General features: G+C 38.6%; 1 protein-coding gene across 5 annotated transcripts in view; it reads right to left on the minus strand.

Moving 5' to 3' along the window:
- PRR5 (proline rich 5) overlaps nt 1-16,866 on the minus strand; it is an 86,447-nt gene that overhangs the window by 20,661 nt on the left and 48,920 nt on the right. For all 5 annotated transcript variants that reach the window (XM_032189016.1, XM_032189008.1, XM_032188999.1 and 2 more), the window contains 4 exons: nt 11,983-12,031; nt 11,265-11,322; nt 8,024-8,115; nt 5,667-5,807 (listed from right to left, as the gene is read on the minus strand). In XM_032189016.1, the coding sequence (XP_032044907.1) occupies nt 5,667-5,807; nt 8,024-8,115; nt 11,265-11,322; nt 11,983-12,031 (340 nt within the window). The remainder of the gene's footprint in view (nt 1-5,666; nt 5,808-8,023; nt 8,116-11,264; nt 11,323-11,982; nt 12,032-16,866) is intronic.

The following is a 16,866-nucleotide window of genomic DNA, read 5'->3' on the forward strand; positions in this document are numbered from 1 at the left end:
CCCCTCTGCCTCTGCACCTAGAGAAAACACTGTGGCAAGCCTTGAAATAAATGCCAAGTGGAAACCAAACTAAAAACATTACAGGGGAAAAATGGTTGTGTTGTGGTTTCCCTCCTTAACTTAAAACCTACAGCTTGCAAATGGAAAATGGACAGCCAGCAACTGTCGCTGACTCACATCCTTACCACTTACACCACTGTCCCCATCTGTGGCAGGGGAATCGCTCAAGACTGACATGCAAGCAGGCGAAAGCTGTACTTTGGCTTATTTAGCATTCCTGCCTGGCACAGCTGGGACAACAGAAGTGTCAGCACAGCTCTAATATGCAATTAGACCTTCCTGGTTCCCCTGTGTCACACTCAGGCTGCTGCTGCTGACACTTTTCTGAATTCTTCCATCAATTCCCAGCTTCTTGTCTACATCAGTAACAAAGCACATCCCAACCTGCATTAACTGCTTGATGTAATACCCCAAGATGTGGATGAAATAATTCCAGCATTTTCACTGCTTCCATGCAGAAATGATTCCCAGTATCAGCAAACTAGCAAAATAATAAAAAATCATAAAAAGAAAAGCAATACTAAATGTGTAAAGTACACCTAATTAGTGAAAACTTCAAGATTTCCTTTCAAAAGGATTTTTTTTTTCATATAAAAAATGAATGGGTATGCCTTGTTAAAAATCATGGCCATACAAATTCATTCTAGGATAACAAACTCCAGTCAGTTTAATTACTGCAAGTGCAATTACACATAAAGACAATAAGCATGACAGAATAAGACAGAGGACATTGCTGAGAAGCAAACATTGCTTCTACAAAATACTCTGAAGTGTAAAACTTGAGGGTCAAATGCATAGTTTCCTTTATATCAACATAAAACGGAGGAGTAATTTTCACTGTGTGTCAGGCACTGTCCTGGCAGTAAGATTTCTTACTTGGCCCCTTACTTGCCCATGGGGCTGATGCATACAACATAGACAAGACATTACAACACAGACAAGGCATTCTTTCACCAGGAAGGAGGAAAACACATTTTTGCACTACCCAGGGGAAGTACAGGTTTTCTATATGGTGATTTATATTTACACAGGGTCTGCAATATATTTATTTATACATTTCTTTTTTTTTTTTTTTTTTTTTGTTTTGTATTAGAAAACAGGAATTACAAAAAAAAAAAAAAAAAGTAGAGGAGAGAGAAGAGTAGAGTTGGGAGAAATTAAAAGTATGATGAAACCTCACGCCCACACCACTTTGTTCAACCTATGCTTCAGGTCTAAGAGACTTAGTAAGACAACTTCTCAAAAGCAACCAGCTAATTCAAAATCCTATGGCCAGACATTGCAGTGTTCTAGAAAATCTCTTTTTCCACAGAAAGACCCCTGTAGTATTCTGATAGCAAAGGGTATTTTGTTTTTAACCACTCTGCTGTTTAGTTTGCTGTGTGGCTGCTGAGGTGGAAAAACAGAACTCTCTGTACCCACTTTCAGCTCTTGCAATGTGCTTTTCCACCCCTTTTAAGTGTGAGGAGTTGCACATACATTTAGGAACATTCTAGAGATAACAAACAGGTCCCACTGGGTAATTTTAGGTATCTATTTTTTCTCCCTTTACTGCAAGATGCAATAGGCAAGGGATGTCAAATGAAGCTCAAAAAAGCCAAAAAGGAAACCACAGGTTTTATTATTTATTTTTTTTGTTCAGAGCTTATGTTTAGTGAGGCCTCATATCTCTCAGCATGAGATTTTTTGTTGTGCTTTTCTGCCGTTTTATCGTTCTACCTTGGCTCACCTGGAGACATTCCGCGAACTCAGATAATCCTGATGTCATCCTGATACAGATAAATACTCTAATTTTGCTCTTCCAACTTTCTCAGACCCCAAGAGAGATACCTGGAGATAAGATGTTCCAGTTTCAGTGGCAAAGGTCTTCTTTGACAATACATGTTTTGGGAAATAAGGCAGATTGTTTACCCTCTGGTGGTAGTTTTACTCTCTTTGATTCACACAATATAAGGCAGAAAATTCCTTTCTAATGTCTGGTTCTGTTTATGCCTCTTCCTCCAGTTTCCTAATTCCACCTGAAGAGAAAGGTCATCAAAGTGAGATTGACAACATGCTGTATTGATGTGAACTTCTGTGCATCTCCCTGTGCTCAAAAGCAGGTTTTAGTTCTTTTCCTCAGTTACAACTCTGCTCTTGAAGGCTCTTCAAGATAAACAGGAGCATCCTGGAGGCACTTTAGCTTAAGCTGCCTGTAAGTGGCCACAAGGCATTGACATCTCAGTTTGTGCTCTGTAACTGGGTCAGGCTATGCCGGCAACAGAAAGTTTGAGTGGTATGAGGCCCTTCTTCCAAGCAGTGGTAAAAACTCCCACCAACTTCAACAGCACTGGAATTTCATTCCTTCCATCTATTTTGGGGCAGGGCTTCTTCCCCAATAGATTACTTACCGGTAATTAAACAAGGCTGTAGCACTGGTGAGATGCAGATGTGGCTCCACTGGACTGGAGATCACAAGTGTAAGAATTAATCTGAGGATTAATTTTTGATCCTCAAAATCCTTACAACAAAGCTTCAGATAAGATCTGCTATTACAACAGTTGTAACAGCTTTATTCCAGAAATGGAGGTAGTTCTTTTTTTCAAAGAGGGATCACATACAGAAATAATATTTTACTGCCTTTTTAAAAAAATCTTTGATATCTTAAAGACAAAGAAATAGAGGTATCTTTCTCTGTGGGCAAATTGTGAGGTTCTGGTCCAAGCGTACAACCTCCATCACGTCACTGTATGCCAGAGAACTGGTGTGGGTGCTATAGCACATACAAGCATATTGCATGCATAGCAGGTAGGCATACCTCCAGTAAATGTCAGGACAAAAGATTTGATGTAAAGAATGCAAAACAATCATACAACCAATGAAGTAAGTGAACCAACTTCTGCTCAGGCCCTTTCACCCAGGAGGTCTTTGGCTGGGGCTCATTTATTCTCCTTGCTAGAGCATGGCCAGCTGAGCAAGCAAGAATGTGTGTAACTTGCAATAGGTCAGTAGCCACACAGAGGTCAATGAAACTGCTCACATGCTGAAGCCAGTGAAGCTAACCCATGCTCAAGTAAAATGCATGCTTACTGTGCTTTGCTGGGTCAGCACCTGTCTCATGAGTAAAGTCCAAGAATTGCTGCAGCTTCCATTTCCTCTTTAAAAAGCTTCCTTTTACCTCCATGATGAATGTGTCTTCTCCTGATGGACTGGCAGAGCTCTGCCTTTACACTATAACAAACTAATGCATGAGCAATATCAGATGCACCCTGTACAAGTTACCACATCTCTGCTTCTTTAATCCAGTCTAGCAGGACAGACTGGTACATGTCAGCATGTGCCTTTGTCAATCTGTGACCTTCAGTTGACATTACAGCTCCTGTCTTGAAGAGTATGACCTATTCTTTTAATTACATAAGGTAGCTGCAGAAAGCTATCAAGCACAGAATAGGGACAGTTCATGCCAGGTTCAACACTGTCTATCTAGGGTCAACACCACTAGACTCAGCTTCCAAACATGGACTTCTGCTGCAGTGTCACTGAGTTTCTTATAGAAGTGATATCCACAGTAGACAGAAATAGGGATTAAACAATGTCCACACCAACACATCTTCTCTTGGACTGTGAAATCCACACATGAGATTTCCATGTGCCTTTTGGGCAGCTGAACTGTTATCTCTCTTCCAGCCCTATTCACATATTGAATTAACCTATCTCAAGTAAATGCCATTATTATGCTACAAACATATAAAATTGCTTTTGTTTAACATGACATTTGAGTTTATGAAAAAGTCTTTGCTCTGAAATCCAATTATTGACTAACACTGCTAAGCATGTACATGTAAATAGTTCATTCCCAGATCCTCTTCTGACCTTTTCCTGTAATTGCCATTAGATTTTAAACCACAAGGTTGGCAGAACTGTTGCTGAGAAAGGACTTTTACCATCCCCACCACAAAACTGTAGGTAACATATGCAGAAATAAACACCCAAGGTCAAATTCTCTCTCACTTCATTATTGACTTTCACCAACAGCTTTGCAATGAGAATGGATTTGTTCTTTTACCCTAAACACACATCCACCTTGCTAACATTTCTGGTTGTTGAAGAAAGCAGGTTTGTCAACAATCTGTTTCTTGTAGCACTGATCCTGGCGACTTCACATCATCTCCTATGAACTTTCTGGCTTAGGATGTTGTTCAGTTTCCAGCTCACTATGAAATTCATTTGAAGCCCATACTTAAGATCCTCTAAAGAAGAAACCACAACACTGCTAGCAGATCTGTCAGATCAGCAATGACACTTCTGAAGCCTGTCTTCCAATGGGAAGTTTACCTCACATCTAAGGAAGGAAGCCTGATAGAAAACCCTCCCGTGATTAAGATTTTCATAATGGTAATCTCTCATGTGGAGTCTCTGGTATCTGTTAACACAGTTGGGTTCATAGCTCAATTACGTGAATTCTTTGATGTCTCATTATGCAGTTAAGCCCATGCTTCCTGAGGCTCTCCTCTCTCCAGACACTAATTTCCATGGAACTCATAGGAATCTTAATATCTCTGATAATGCTGTTATTATGCCACCATCAGCCAGTAGTTTCAAGAAGCATTTGGCAAGAGGGAGGCTAGGGAGACAGGTAGTAAGGGATAGTCAGTTCTACTGCCTAAGTATCTTTTTCTGAGAATTTTTCTGAGGTTAAACACACTATTATACATCCCAACAAATGGGCACTGCGATAATCTGGATGAAACTCCATTTCTTGGTTAAGCGGACGTCATCTTACTTCTTTCCTCCATTTTCATCACCTGCCTTCAGATTATCCAGCCCTTTAAAACAACTTCAGACACAGTACTAATTCATATGACCGTGAAAATCGAAGAATAACTTTAAGTGTGAGAAACTATATCCCTTGTCTGCTATAAATATTTTTTAAAAAAACAAACAAACAAACATACATACAAAAAAACAACAGCAGCAAAAAACACCACTAGCCAAGAAAATCTCAGCATCCCCAGCTCCTTAGGAAATCTACTCCCAACTCTCTCCCTCATCCCCTTTCTCCCCAACACAAGCTCATGCAACTAAGAAAACAATTTCTTAAACTTGCCCTTTGCCTGGAATTCCTCTTTTTGTTTCTCTTCACTACTAAAAAGTCTAACACTGAACGCAAATATCAGCGGCCAGTCTTAATGTTTTTGTATCAACAGTTTTGACAGAATTTGGTTCCAGTGACCAAATATGACTATGATTCAACCATAAATTACATACTCACTTTGTCGCCTATTACAGGTGAGAATCTTCATGTCCAGAGCAGCTAATGAAGCAACATTCAGCATTTCATGGAAGTCATGTCATTACCACATGCATTGGCCTGCCTGCAAAAATTCTTACTTTAACCCTCACTGTTTCAAAATCAGCCTTTATTCTTGGACCCTCTAGGTCTTAAGGCATGCAGTCAGAGCCTCTACATACCTGTTTCTGACCAAGACCACATTTAATTGCACAGAAGCTCTAGCAGTCTGCAGAACTTTTAAATGAAGGATTAAAATCAGAGGCCGCTAAAGCAGACTTAAGCAATACAATAGAAAAAGAGAGAGAAAACAACCAGAGAAAAGTAACCAGTGTACCTGGAGTATTAATAGCATCTGAATAATAGATGGTGGAACTCTTGCTCTGGAACGTGATAATGCATCTTCCAGTTTAATGTTGAGGGTAATTATATTCCTAAAGTGTAGAAGAGCCAGCTGCCGAACTGAGGGCTCCTTCCCCTTAGAACAGAAACAAAGCAAAATGGATTATGAGCAGTGTGAAAATAAGCTTCCAAATCCTCAGAGAAAATTCTTTCCTTCACTTGTGAGGGATTACAGCAATGGTAAACATAAGTGAAAAGCTGAGAAAATAGAACAAAGGACACAGAATAGCCCATTGTTCCGCACAGTGAATTTGGTTTAGCAGTTCTGAATGCTGCAGACTATGAATGAGTACAACTGTGCATGAAGATGATGAGAGATGGGGGGGGGGGGAAGGGCAGGCAGAAATCTTACCTGAATGCAAGATATATAACAGTATTTTTTATTCTTACAGCAAGGAAATATATAGTATGTTAAAAAAAAAAAAAAAAGTTTAAAAAGCAGAGTTGAATTTTCATTATTTCCCCAAGGTTTTGAGCACTGGCTGGGTACTCTCCTCAAATTATGGTGTGAAACCTGACTCAACCCACCTGTGTATCCCACTGTTCTGTACAGCTTGAGAGACTTTGATATAAGAGAAGAGCAGAGCTGAAGTTTCATACTGAATTTTCAAAAACAACTTTTTGCTGTACAAGAATCGTACCTCATTTTAAAAAAATCTCTTCTGAAGAATGTGATGCTAGCTCTGCCTGCAGAGATTAACAGCACTTGCCTTATGCCTGATGAGAAATTGTAAAACTCCTCCAATTGCTGGGATCAGGCCTTTTTTGTCAGATATATGTGTCTGTACACACATATTCTTTCTTGCAGTTCTGAGTGCTGCCAGTCAAACAACACTTCTGAAAAGTCTAGTATTCAACTAATACTGACTTATCTTAGTTTGGAAATAAAGACACCTGATCCCTCCCCATGCTTACTCCTTTTCACTTTGTATAATTACTTATACCAAAGTAACGGCATCCCCCAGATCTGCTTAAATTGCTAATGAATAGATTTTCCAAGAGCACATAAGCACCAGCCGGGTTTTTGGAAGTAACCTTAGAACATCAGACACTTAGATCTATCAGAAATTACCTGAGATTTGGGGCTATTACCCCCTTAATGCTCCTTTGAAAATACTAGCAATTATTTCCACTTGAAAAATGAGGAGACTCGCATTGCTAAATTACTTTGAAGTGTCTCATGAATACAACAGTGGAAAGAGGCACTTGGTGCAATTTTCAAAAACATCTAAGTGAGTTCTAATTTAGTTAAGCACTTTTGAAAATCATGTTGAAAGCTTACCTCTATCCCTAGGTTCCTAAACACTTTGAATTTAGATTATGTGGCACTTAATCTCACATGATGTTACAATAGGTTTTTAATACAGCCTTCCTTTTACCATTTTAAACTTTCTACTGGCCACACATAAGTCAATGGGTGATCTAGCCCTGTATGTTTTCAGAGCTCTTCTCTTTCAGAATCAAAATTCAGGGGAAGTTAGAGCTTTTCCACTGAATTCATATTTGATGCCTGCAATTAACTATAGATATCAATGCTATTATCAATAACATTTGGACAATTATTTTACGCATAAAGTCCACTTGGATAAATGGGAGAAAGTTTTCGACGCTTCTCCAAATGTTTAGGCACCAAAATTCCACTGAAATCTATAGGCATCTAGGAGCAACTCCTGGAGGTCACTTACACCTATCTGGGACAGATTTCCTTGGGACTTTAGTGATAAACAACAGTTTTGTGACCATCAAGTTAGAAGTTTGAGCCTTCATCCAAATCGGATCAAGTACCTATTGTGGATTTAAAACTATTGGAATCAAATTCTGTGCTCATGTCAACTGGTCTAATTCTACCAACTACTGGTGTCTACTTTGAGTAGTACAGAACTTGACCTCAGAAATACAACTCCACAAAAATGAAGATACTTCACAGATATTCATATGGCTGAGGAGGAAATATGTACATAGAAGTCAACACAGCTCCACTTACTTCACTGTGCGCATATTTCACTTTATTTTTCATAACATTTTTGGACTTCTAGTGTGAGCTGGCATAAGGATCAACCATCTTCCCTGCACTCTGCTCTTGTTTTCAAAGTTCCCCTTCATCTTTTTCACTCAAACACTTCAAACCCTTGTTTGCCTAAATAACTTATTTGCATGACTATACAGAACAGCTGTAATGGGAGGTTGGCCCAAGGAGACATAGAGTTAAGGATTGTATCAATCTGTTGATGAACCAGTAAGGTTGCTTTTTCCAGTTTTTCAAGATTCTATAGTAACAGAGCAATTTTTCACCTGCACAGGATAGAAAATAGCCTGAAGCATGGGCAGGACATCACTGAAGAAAAAATCCCAGGTTTCAGCTAAGGTATCCAGTAGTTTCTGCCCTGCAAAAACACGAAACAAACTAGTGAACTGTTTTGGTTGTAATCGTCTAACTACAAAGGCTTAAAAAGCACAGGAAATGATATGAATCTGCGAGTTCTACACACATATGAATCCTTTACCAGATACTTTCAGTAGCATGGAATTAGTATTCCTCTCAGCGTATCAAATCATTCAGTATTCGTGTCTTTTCAGATGACAAACCTAATGTTCTCAGTAAACTCAGAGACTTTGAGGTTAAAGCTTACTCAGAAAAACCCTGTGAGGAATTAAGAATATATCAGGTTACCATCTCCTCTTCTTGCAGTAGTACCTACTGGACAAGATTGCGGGGAACAGCAGTAGAAGGAGGACACAGCAGATTCAATGTGGAAGCATTCTTGCAGAAAAATCTCCCCCACCACGTCCCCCTCTGCCCTCCAAGCCACAAGGCAGCAAAGCAAGCCTCCCTCTGTGGAGATGCCTCTACAAAGCACCACCTCGAGATTAATCCCTTGGCTTCCCTGTATCTCCACTTACATAAACAATTGTATCCAAGACCTATGGAAAAGAGAAAGTGGCACTGGCAGGCTCTCCTTTTTCCTATAGCTTTCAAAGGATGTAGTCAAAACCTGCCATGAAGTGAGTTCCCTGCAGCCTTCTCCAATCCCTTTGCAGCTGCAGCTATGTGGAAGACTCCACAGTAGAGATCAGAGAAGCTCCAGCTAGTTTGCACAACCAGGCTGGACACTGAGTTTCTCACAGAAAATTTTACAAAACACTGAGGCAAAAGCAGGAGTTGAGAGCTATGGGAGAGGAAGTCTGGCTCAACAGTTGAACACTGAATTCAAATCTGTGTTCCCCCCAAGTGGCCTGCCCCCAATTTGGCAAGTTCTTTAGTATCCCTGTGCCCCTCTTCTGTGAAATGGGGACAGTTGTATGTCCACCAGCAAGAATTAAGGAGAAAAGTATCTGAATACCTCACAGTCATACATGTAAGATAGTATGACTTATCAAGAAGCAAATTTGATAGCAATCCATCAATAATCGGTGTCAGAATCAGATACCATTAATACTTATAGCATTAGTTAAGGCTTCAGCCATGCAACATCCTGCCCAGAATTGTGCACACATCCCAAAGTTTGCATCAAAACATCTACACTAAAAGTTAGCCAAGTGCCAATCTTTATTATCGGTTACTTCATCTTACTGCATTTTAAAGTGCATGACAAACAGCACCAGCTCTGGCCATCTGCAACTCCTGAATTATTCCTGGGTTGATGACTTTAAGTTCTTCCAGTGACAAATCTGGATTGCCATGCTATACTGCAGCTGCCGGCTTGTGAACCCTCCCAAGGCCTTCATTTCTGCAGCATCAGAAAGGGATTCTCTCTGTCCTACACCACGCTCATGCACAAGACTGAAAAGGTTGTTCTCATTTTCAATGAATTTGTCTTTTTCCTAGCAGTTGTAGCAGTGGTAATAATAACAAAAACCACTGCATAATAACTTCCATATACTGTAAATATTTTAAAGAAAGAAAACCTTGTCACAAAGGAGAACTCCAACTACTCCTTAAGAGCAGATTTTAAAAAATAGTAAAACAAATTAGTTGTCTTTAAGCTAAGGCTGAATGAAAACTAAGCCCTTAAAAATTTGGTTCCAAATGTGGGTGCTGAAGATTTAGACTTGCATCCCTTTTCAAATTTTGCTCCTAGAATTGTATCAAATGAAAATATCCTATTGTGATAAACATGCCCTTGGTGTAGCACATTCCTTTCATCTTGTGGGCAGTTTGTTCTGTAAAGTGATGGATTTCTGTGCAGCAGCTCAGAAAGGCTGCAGTTAACTGTCTTTTGCCAAGCAGGCTTTTAACTGTGGATTATGGAAGAATTCCTGCAGTGTGTTGACGATTAGCATCTTTCACACCAAGGAATGTGACTTCCCTGTCCTTTCAAGATTCTGCTTGTTTTACTGTCAGGCAAAGATCCCTACACTTACTTATTTGCTGTATTCAAGGAAGCTATGCTACTCTCAGTGCTCATTTAAATGAAGCATAATATTGTCAGTTTTCTATGACATGCAAATGCACATAGGACTTTTCACAGTGCTTCTGAAAGTTAATTGAAACTTCTTAAGGAAATATAAGAATAAAACATAATTGATTGTTTCATAATAAAAGCTAAACTTGTCAAAACTTCCTGCAGAACAAAAACACGCTATAGTGTGTCCTGAAATTATCTTGCTCTCCCCAAAAACACCAAATGGATAGGGAAACCCAAACCATTAGATATAGCACAACCTGACATTTGAGTGCACGACCCCTGCTGCTGCAGACCCAGGAGAGGAGACCTGCTCAGAATGGGAGCTCCCATAACTTCCAGGCTCCCAGCTTTGTGGCAGGGATTTTGGGAGACATGGGGCCACCATCTACAGGATGGACTCTATAGTGTTGCTGCCTGGAAATCCAGATTCCAGCCCTGGAAACTCACATCCATGAAACAGATTCATAAACTACAGCTAACTTCCCGTAACTTGGAGTTTTATTGTGTTGACATTTCCATGTTTTTTCCATGTGTTCAACTGATCAATTTAATCCTCATCTCACCAGTATTTCTTGACCATATTTTAAAGAGAAATCAAATCATGAAGTGATACACCAAGTTCAAAATGACAAAATATCAACCAACCAAACAAACAAAACCAACCACCTAACCAAAAAGAAACAAAACAAAACTTCACAGCTTGCTGAAATTTTGTATTTGGTAAACACATTCCTATATTTGTAAGCCACTTAGTGGTCTTACATTTCAGTATTTCTTCTCAGCTTTAATCTCAAACATCAGTTATACTATTTTTGATTTTCAAGCTAGTAAAACCAGAAGAACAAGGGATTGGACTTCTCTGCATCTAATTTTTCAATTTGGTACTTAAAAAAACAACTTTCATTGTGATTTACAAATTTAAAGGTATTTATTCCTTTACTGCTCTAGTCAATCACTTCTCCCTAATGAAAGCAAATAGGAACACCAAGGCACGACAGAACAAAATGAACTGATACCAGTTAATCCACAGTCAAGGGAAGTTTGCAGGAAAAATTGCGCTGCCTTCAAAATACATTTGCTAAAACTCCTGTGACAGACATAGACAGCCATACTAAAATCCAAGTTACCTTCATAAAACCGGATCTTGTCCCTTAGGATCACCATGCCTTTTGTGAGCAGCTGATTCTGAAAATAAAAATAGACCACCTTTACTCAATTCTATACTTCCCTCTAGCTATCATATTTCACATTTTGTTCTTTCTTAACTTTTGACAGTAGAAGAGGTTTCATTTTAATGATCAATCACTGAAGGACTTATCCTGCCATGTCCAACTTGCTTAAATCACTTGGGACACTTTTCAAAAGATGCTGTAATCACATACTGTTTTCAGGATGCAGCACCTACTCTGCGCAGTGCAAAATACTTCTCAGACTTCAAATGGTGACCCACAAAGCCTGTACTGTCTTAGAGAAGAATACTGCCTCAACAGACAGTGTGTACTTGTAACTACATGTCTTTCCTAGGAACCATACTACAATGAAATTAACTGGTTTACTCGGGAACTTTAAGTGATAAGTGAATGTCTGATGTCCACTGGAAGACAGCAAAGTCATACAAAAATACACTGACTACACAAGTCTATTTCATAAGCTAGGGTTTCACTATCCAACTACATGTATATAAAATCCAAATCTCATTAGCCCATAAATGACAGAACATAGAGTATTCATGAAAATCTCTGAATGGTTTCAAGGGGCTCCAGATCAGCATTTAGAGTTGAAGATTTTGCTCAGTAACACTTAAAAATATATTCTGATTTTAAATGAAAGAAAACGCATGCCTACCTGTAAATATTCAGTGAAAAAGGATCCCAGTTCTGTTTTCAATAATTGCCTGTATCAAAAAGAATAAGAAAAGGATCTCTGTAATCAACAAATTGTAATAGCTGTGCTAAAAGGGGAAATTACTAGTAGCAAAATATTTTCATATGAGCACACAGCCTGTCAATAATGTCTAACTAAAAATAAAGTGGGGCCAACAATACTAAGACTCTCAACCAGCATTTCTATGTGGTGAAAAACACCTGCTGTGCTTTTACATGGTTCATTGCATGAATACATATGAAAAGAAACAGAGATTTGACAAAGAGGATGCATTTGATCTTCCATCTAACTCTTTTAAAAATGCTCGAGCTGTTCTCCTTCTGTGCCAGGGTTTGACTAGTGTCTGCAAATGTGGGAGAAGTCTTGGCACTCTGTGTCTATCAGTGTGGCTGAGCCAACAAACAAGCACATGATTTGGCTGAGGTGTGTTCATAGCCAAATCATCTCTGTTCTGTGTAACTCTCAAAAAAGAGCCGTGACAAAACGTTTAGGGAGAAACCTTAGACGGGTTTATACTGTGGGTTTTCTTTCAGGCATGAAACTTGGCCTGTTTTCATTGAAAGAGGCCATGATCTTACAAGTCAGGACCCACAAAAGATGAAGTTTTGTGTGGTTTCAGTGAAAAAGCAGGTATAAATTCAATAGTTCAGCTCTGCATTTCACGATGCCTCTACACTAAGACCTACAAACTCATTTCACAGAACAATTCAAACTCACATCCAAAAAAAATTTCCATGAACATTCCTCAAATTCAGAGACTGCATTCATCCAGACCCATAAACCCAAGGCTTGTATCCAAAGAAAAATTACTACACTGCTTAAGAGCTGTGTATTGTTTAAGTCTCACATATCACATGCTAGATGTTAAGTACTTTGCACTGAGGTCACTATTTAAATGGAAAAATGAGAGCTCAGACCATATAAAAATCTTGCTCCAACTGGACTTTCTCAACTCTTGTCAATCTGGCCTTGACATTTTATGGAAACCTGTCCTATTGTGATCACCTCAGGTACCATAAGAAATGAGGTAAAATTCTTCTTAATATCTAAAGACCTGCTTCAGCTAAAGAACTCATTTTGATCACTTGTGTAGTTATACAAATTACTATTTAGTAGCTTGTTATCATCCATCCTTTTGGGTAATGTCTTTAACAAACAAATAACTAATTAAATAAAGTATTTTAACTAGTAAGCAAATACACATCTGGTTTAAAAATTCCAGAATATCCCTATGCTCCACAAAAAGATCTGCAGGAGTTGGAGTTTGATGTTTGTAACACCACAGGATTCAACACAGCCTCTTGAAATCTTCTCAAAGTTCAGGGAAAGGAAGAGCAGGTCAATCTTAGGGGGCCAAAATACAATACCGTATTTATTTATCCTTAAGAACATGTCCACAAAGATCTCATAGCACCCTGTGGAAACGCTCTAGGCATAAATGAAATAGAAAATAAACAGAAGGAAAGTTCAGAAGCTCATAAGCATCAAAACCCTCTTCAGCTACAAACCTGATTGAGACAAACAGTCGACACACAAATATTATCAAAGCCAGCTCAAGGCTTTAGCCATAGGTCTTTCATTGGAGGGCCATTATATGGCTAGACACGTAATGACTATATGACATATAACACGTATGACATATGACATATAACAGCATGCAGTTACAACATATGGGAGAGGACAACCCTTGCAGTGTCCTGAGAATTCATCGTCAACTATACCCCTTGACAATCCCTTGGCAGGGTTTAACTCCCCTCCACAAAAATTGTTCAAGTCTTAAAACATTAGAGTAAGGATTCATGTCCTTACTTCAATGAGAAAAATATGATGCTATAGCCAAATCATGCCATTCTTATTCAAAATAATAATTTACTGTTGAAGTCATGTGATTTTTCTTCTGCATTACAAGCGATTGAAGTTTTTTCTTGCTTTGAACATGGAACATCTTGCTTTAACTACTTTTTGGTTAAAGTAACTAAAGTCGCGATTTTGAATTTTTCTATGCTAGAGACAATTTATTCCCAGATACCTCTTTGTGCTGTTAAAAAAACAAAACAAAACAAAACAAAACAAAAACACAACAAACACACACAGCAAAAACAGGTATTTCATGCTGACAGGTTTTGCTTAATTTTCTGCCCTCTCCTTAAGCTAGCAGCTGTTTGAAGTCTAGTCCTGGATTCTTCATAGTCTTCAAAGCTGATTTGCAAATATCTTCATTTTCTGTCTGAGGTTCTACTGACAATTCTGGCATTTAGGGCAGGAAATACAAAATGATGTTCTACTTATCTGATAACTAGCCCTCTGATAAAACAAAATCCCACCACATTTCCATTTGTCAGCTCTGAATGAACCAAACAACCAGCTTGTATTTAATTACATACACTGGACTGAATACTGAATCACACCAAGCAGCAGCATAGATACATTAACATCTCTGTTTGCAGGGTGGAAGAAGGACTTACAGCACAATTAATGCATCTTGCTCTTTGAATCCCTAATAATACAGATGCTTCATGCTGCTTAATTAATTTCTAGTGAAACAGTGAGGCCCTCGGGCCACATCAGAGCACTGATGTACCATAGTCATTTAGAAGAGTTCCACAACAAAACTGAATCCAAAACATTGCTTGCTTTTTTTTTTTTTTTTTTTTTGGAATCCAGGTAAAAATCTGATTAAACCTAAAAAAGATCTCTGATCAAATAGAATCTGATTTTAAATACATCTGGTTTTGCTGACAGTCATTTTGCAGCCTTATGACACTTGTATATCATTGATATTAGGTCTTTATTGCCTATTTAATGACTTCATAAATTACTATGACAGTAAAAATGTATATAAAATACACTAAAATAGCTCTTGTCTTTTTTTTTTTTTTTTTTTTTTTGTATCTTCCTGTTGCTGCTGCTTCGGTTTGTTTTGAAATTAGCTCTTGAAATGTTAATCAGAATGGAAAGTCTAACACAGAATATACTACCTGATTTTAACTTTAATAGCTATTAGATTATGAAGCAAAAGGACAGATGTGATTTTACTGGGCTCTAACTCTTGCTACAAAAGAGGAAATGCCAGTAAAATGTGTTTTGTTTGCATCAAACCAGTATCCTGAAACTCAGAAAGAAAAAAGGCAACTATAAATATGTATTAGCCTTAATACAGAACATCCTGCTTCCTCTGTTTCCCTTACCTTCTTTTTCTTCCTTGACTTACAAGTGGTGTAAATAAATACTTTGAAATCAGATGATGCATGAAATAGAAAAGGAATAAACACAATCATCCCCAATATATATTCACACACATATACTAAAGGAAGTACTAAGCAGGATGTATATTCATAGAGATTTTTATTATTTAACCTTTGAATCAATTCCCTATTAAATTACCTAGTAAGGATTCACAAGAAGTAACGTACAGGACATACACTGATGAGACTGCATTTTCCACAGTGTTTTTTCTGGTATGTGGAGTATGGAGTATCTTTGTTAGCTTTAGCAGAGTTACTCAGGTATTACAGTTATTTCACAGAATCATGGAATCATCTAGGTTGGAAGAGACCTCCAAGATCAACTAGTCCAACCTCTGACCTAGCACTAACCAGTCCTCCACTAAACCATATCACTAAGTTCTACACCTAAACATCTTTTAAAGACAGCCAGGGATGGTGACTCAACCACTTCTCTGGGCAGCCCATTCCAATGCCCAACAACCCTTTCGGTAAAGAAGTTTTTCCTAATATCCAACCTAAACCTCCCCTGTCGCAACTTTAGCCCATTTCCCCTCGTCCTGTCACCAAGGAACGTGGGAGAATAGACCAGCCCCCACCTCGCTACAGCCTCCTTTAAGGTACCTCTAGAGAGCAATTAAGGTCGCCCCTGAGCCTCCTCTTCTAACCACCCCAGCTCCCTCAGCCACTCCTCATAAGACTTGTTCTCCAGACCCCTCACCTGCTCCTGAAAGAGACTGAAATCACATGCCGATTCTTCTGGTAACAGGGCTCCTGAGCTGTATGTAACTCCATATTCAAAGCCACTTCCTAATACCAGAGCAAGTACACAAGAATGGTGTCAAAAGGCATTGGTGTATATGAGTGAAATAAATGGTAAAGCAGAAGTAAATGGTACAGATTTGCATCCACTGACATTTTCTTAAATGACCAGTGCATAAATAATCAGCATACAAAGCCTCTAGATGCATATTCAGAGGAGAACGCCATATGTGAGTATGTTTGCCCATGTGTGTGCCATACAGTTGTTGAATGTATGTGGCATTTCTGAAGCAAAATGAAGGTGTACAAACATCACAGGTGTAAAGTAATCGCTCAAATATTAACATTTTGCTTGTGAGTCAACTTGGACATCCAAGGTTTAATTACGAACGTATATCCAGGTCTGCTCTAATTAAAGTGCTAAAACAAAGTAACTTCTTTTACCATTCTGTAAATGTCAAAAAAGGTTATTGATACTAGCCATTTACCTGAACACTTCCGTATGCAAATTCTGCTTACTGGAAGTAATGGCTATTTGTTCCTTTTTATTTCTGTACTTGTAGGGAGTGTACATCTAGAACAATCTTAAGGCAAAGTCCCAGTTCTAACATCATATTTATGAATCAGATATTTTTGCATTAAATAATAATACTAACCCAAATAAAGTATTCTGAATGAAATATCAATAGTAGTAACCAGATATTTTTGGTATGTGTGAAATCAGTAATTTCTTAGTTATGGCTTGAGCTGAATTTATGACAGGAGAAAGGACTTTAGTTGCAAGTAGTCAGGAGGCCCCACAAAGTTAATGACTGTGGTCAGCCGTAAAATGAAGCATATAGCAGGAGTGCAGCTTTTG

Source organism: Aythya fuligula, chromosome 1 (assembly GCF_009819795.1).
Source record: "Aythya fuligula isolate bAytFul2 chromosome 1, bAytFul2.pri, whole genome shotgun sequence".
Taxonomy (NCBI): Eukaryota; Metazoa; Chordata; class Aves; order Anseriformes; family Anatidae; genus Aythya; species Aythya fuligula.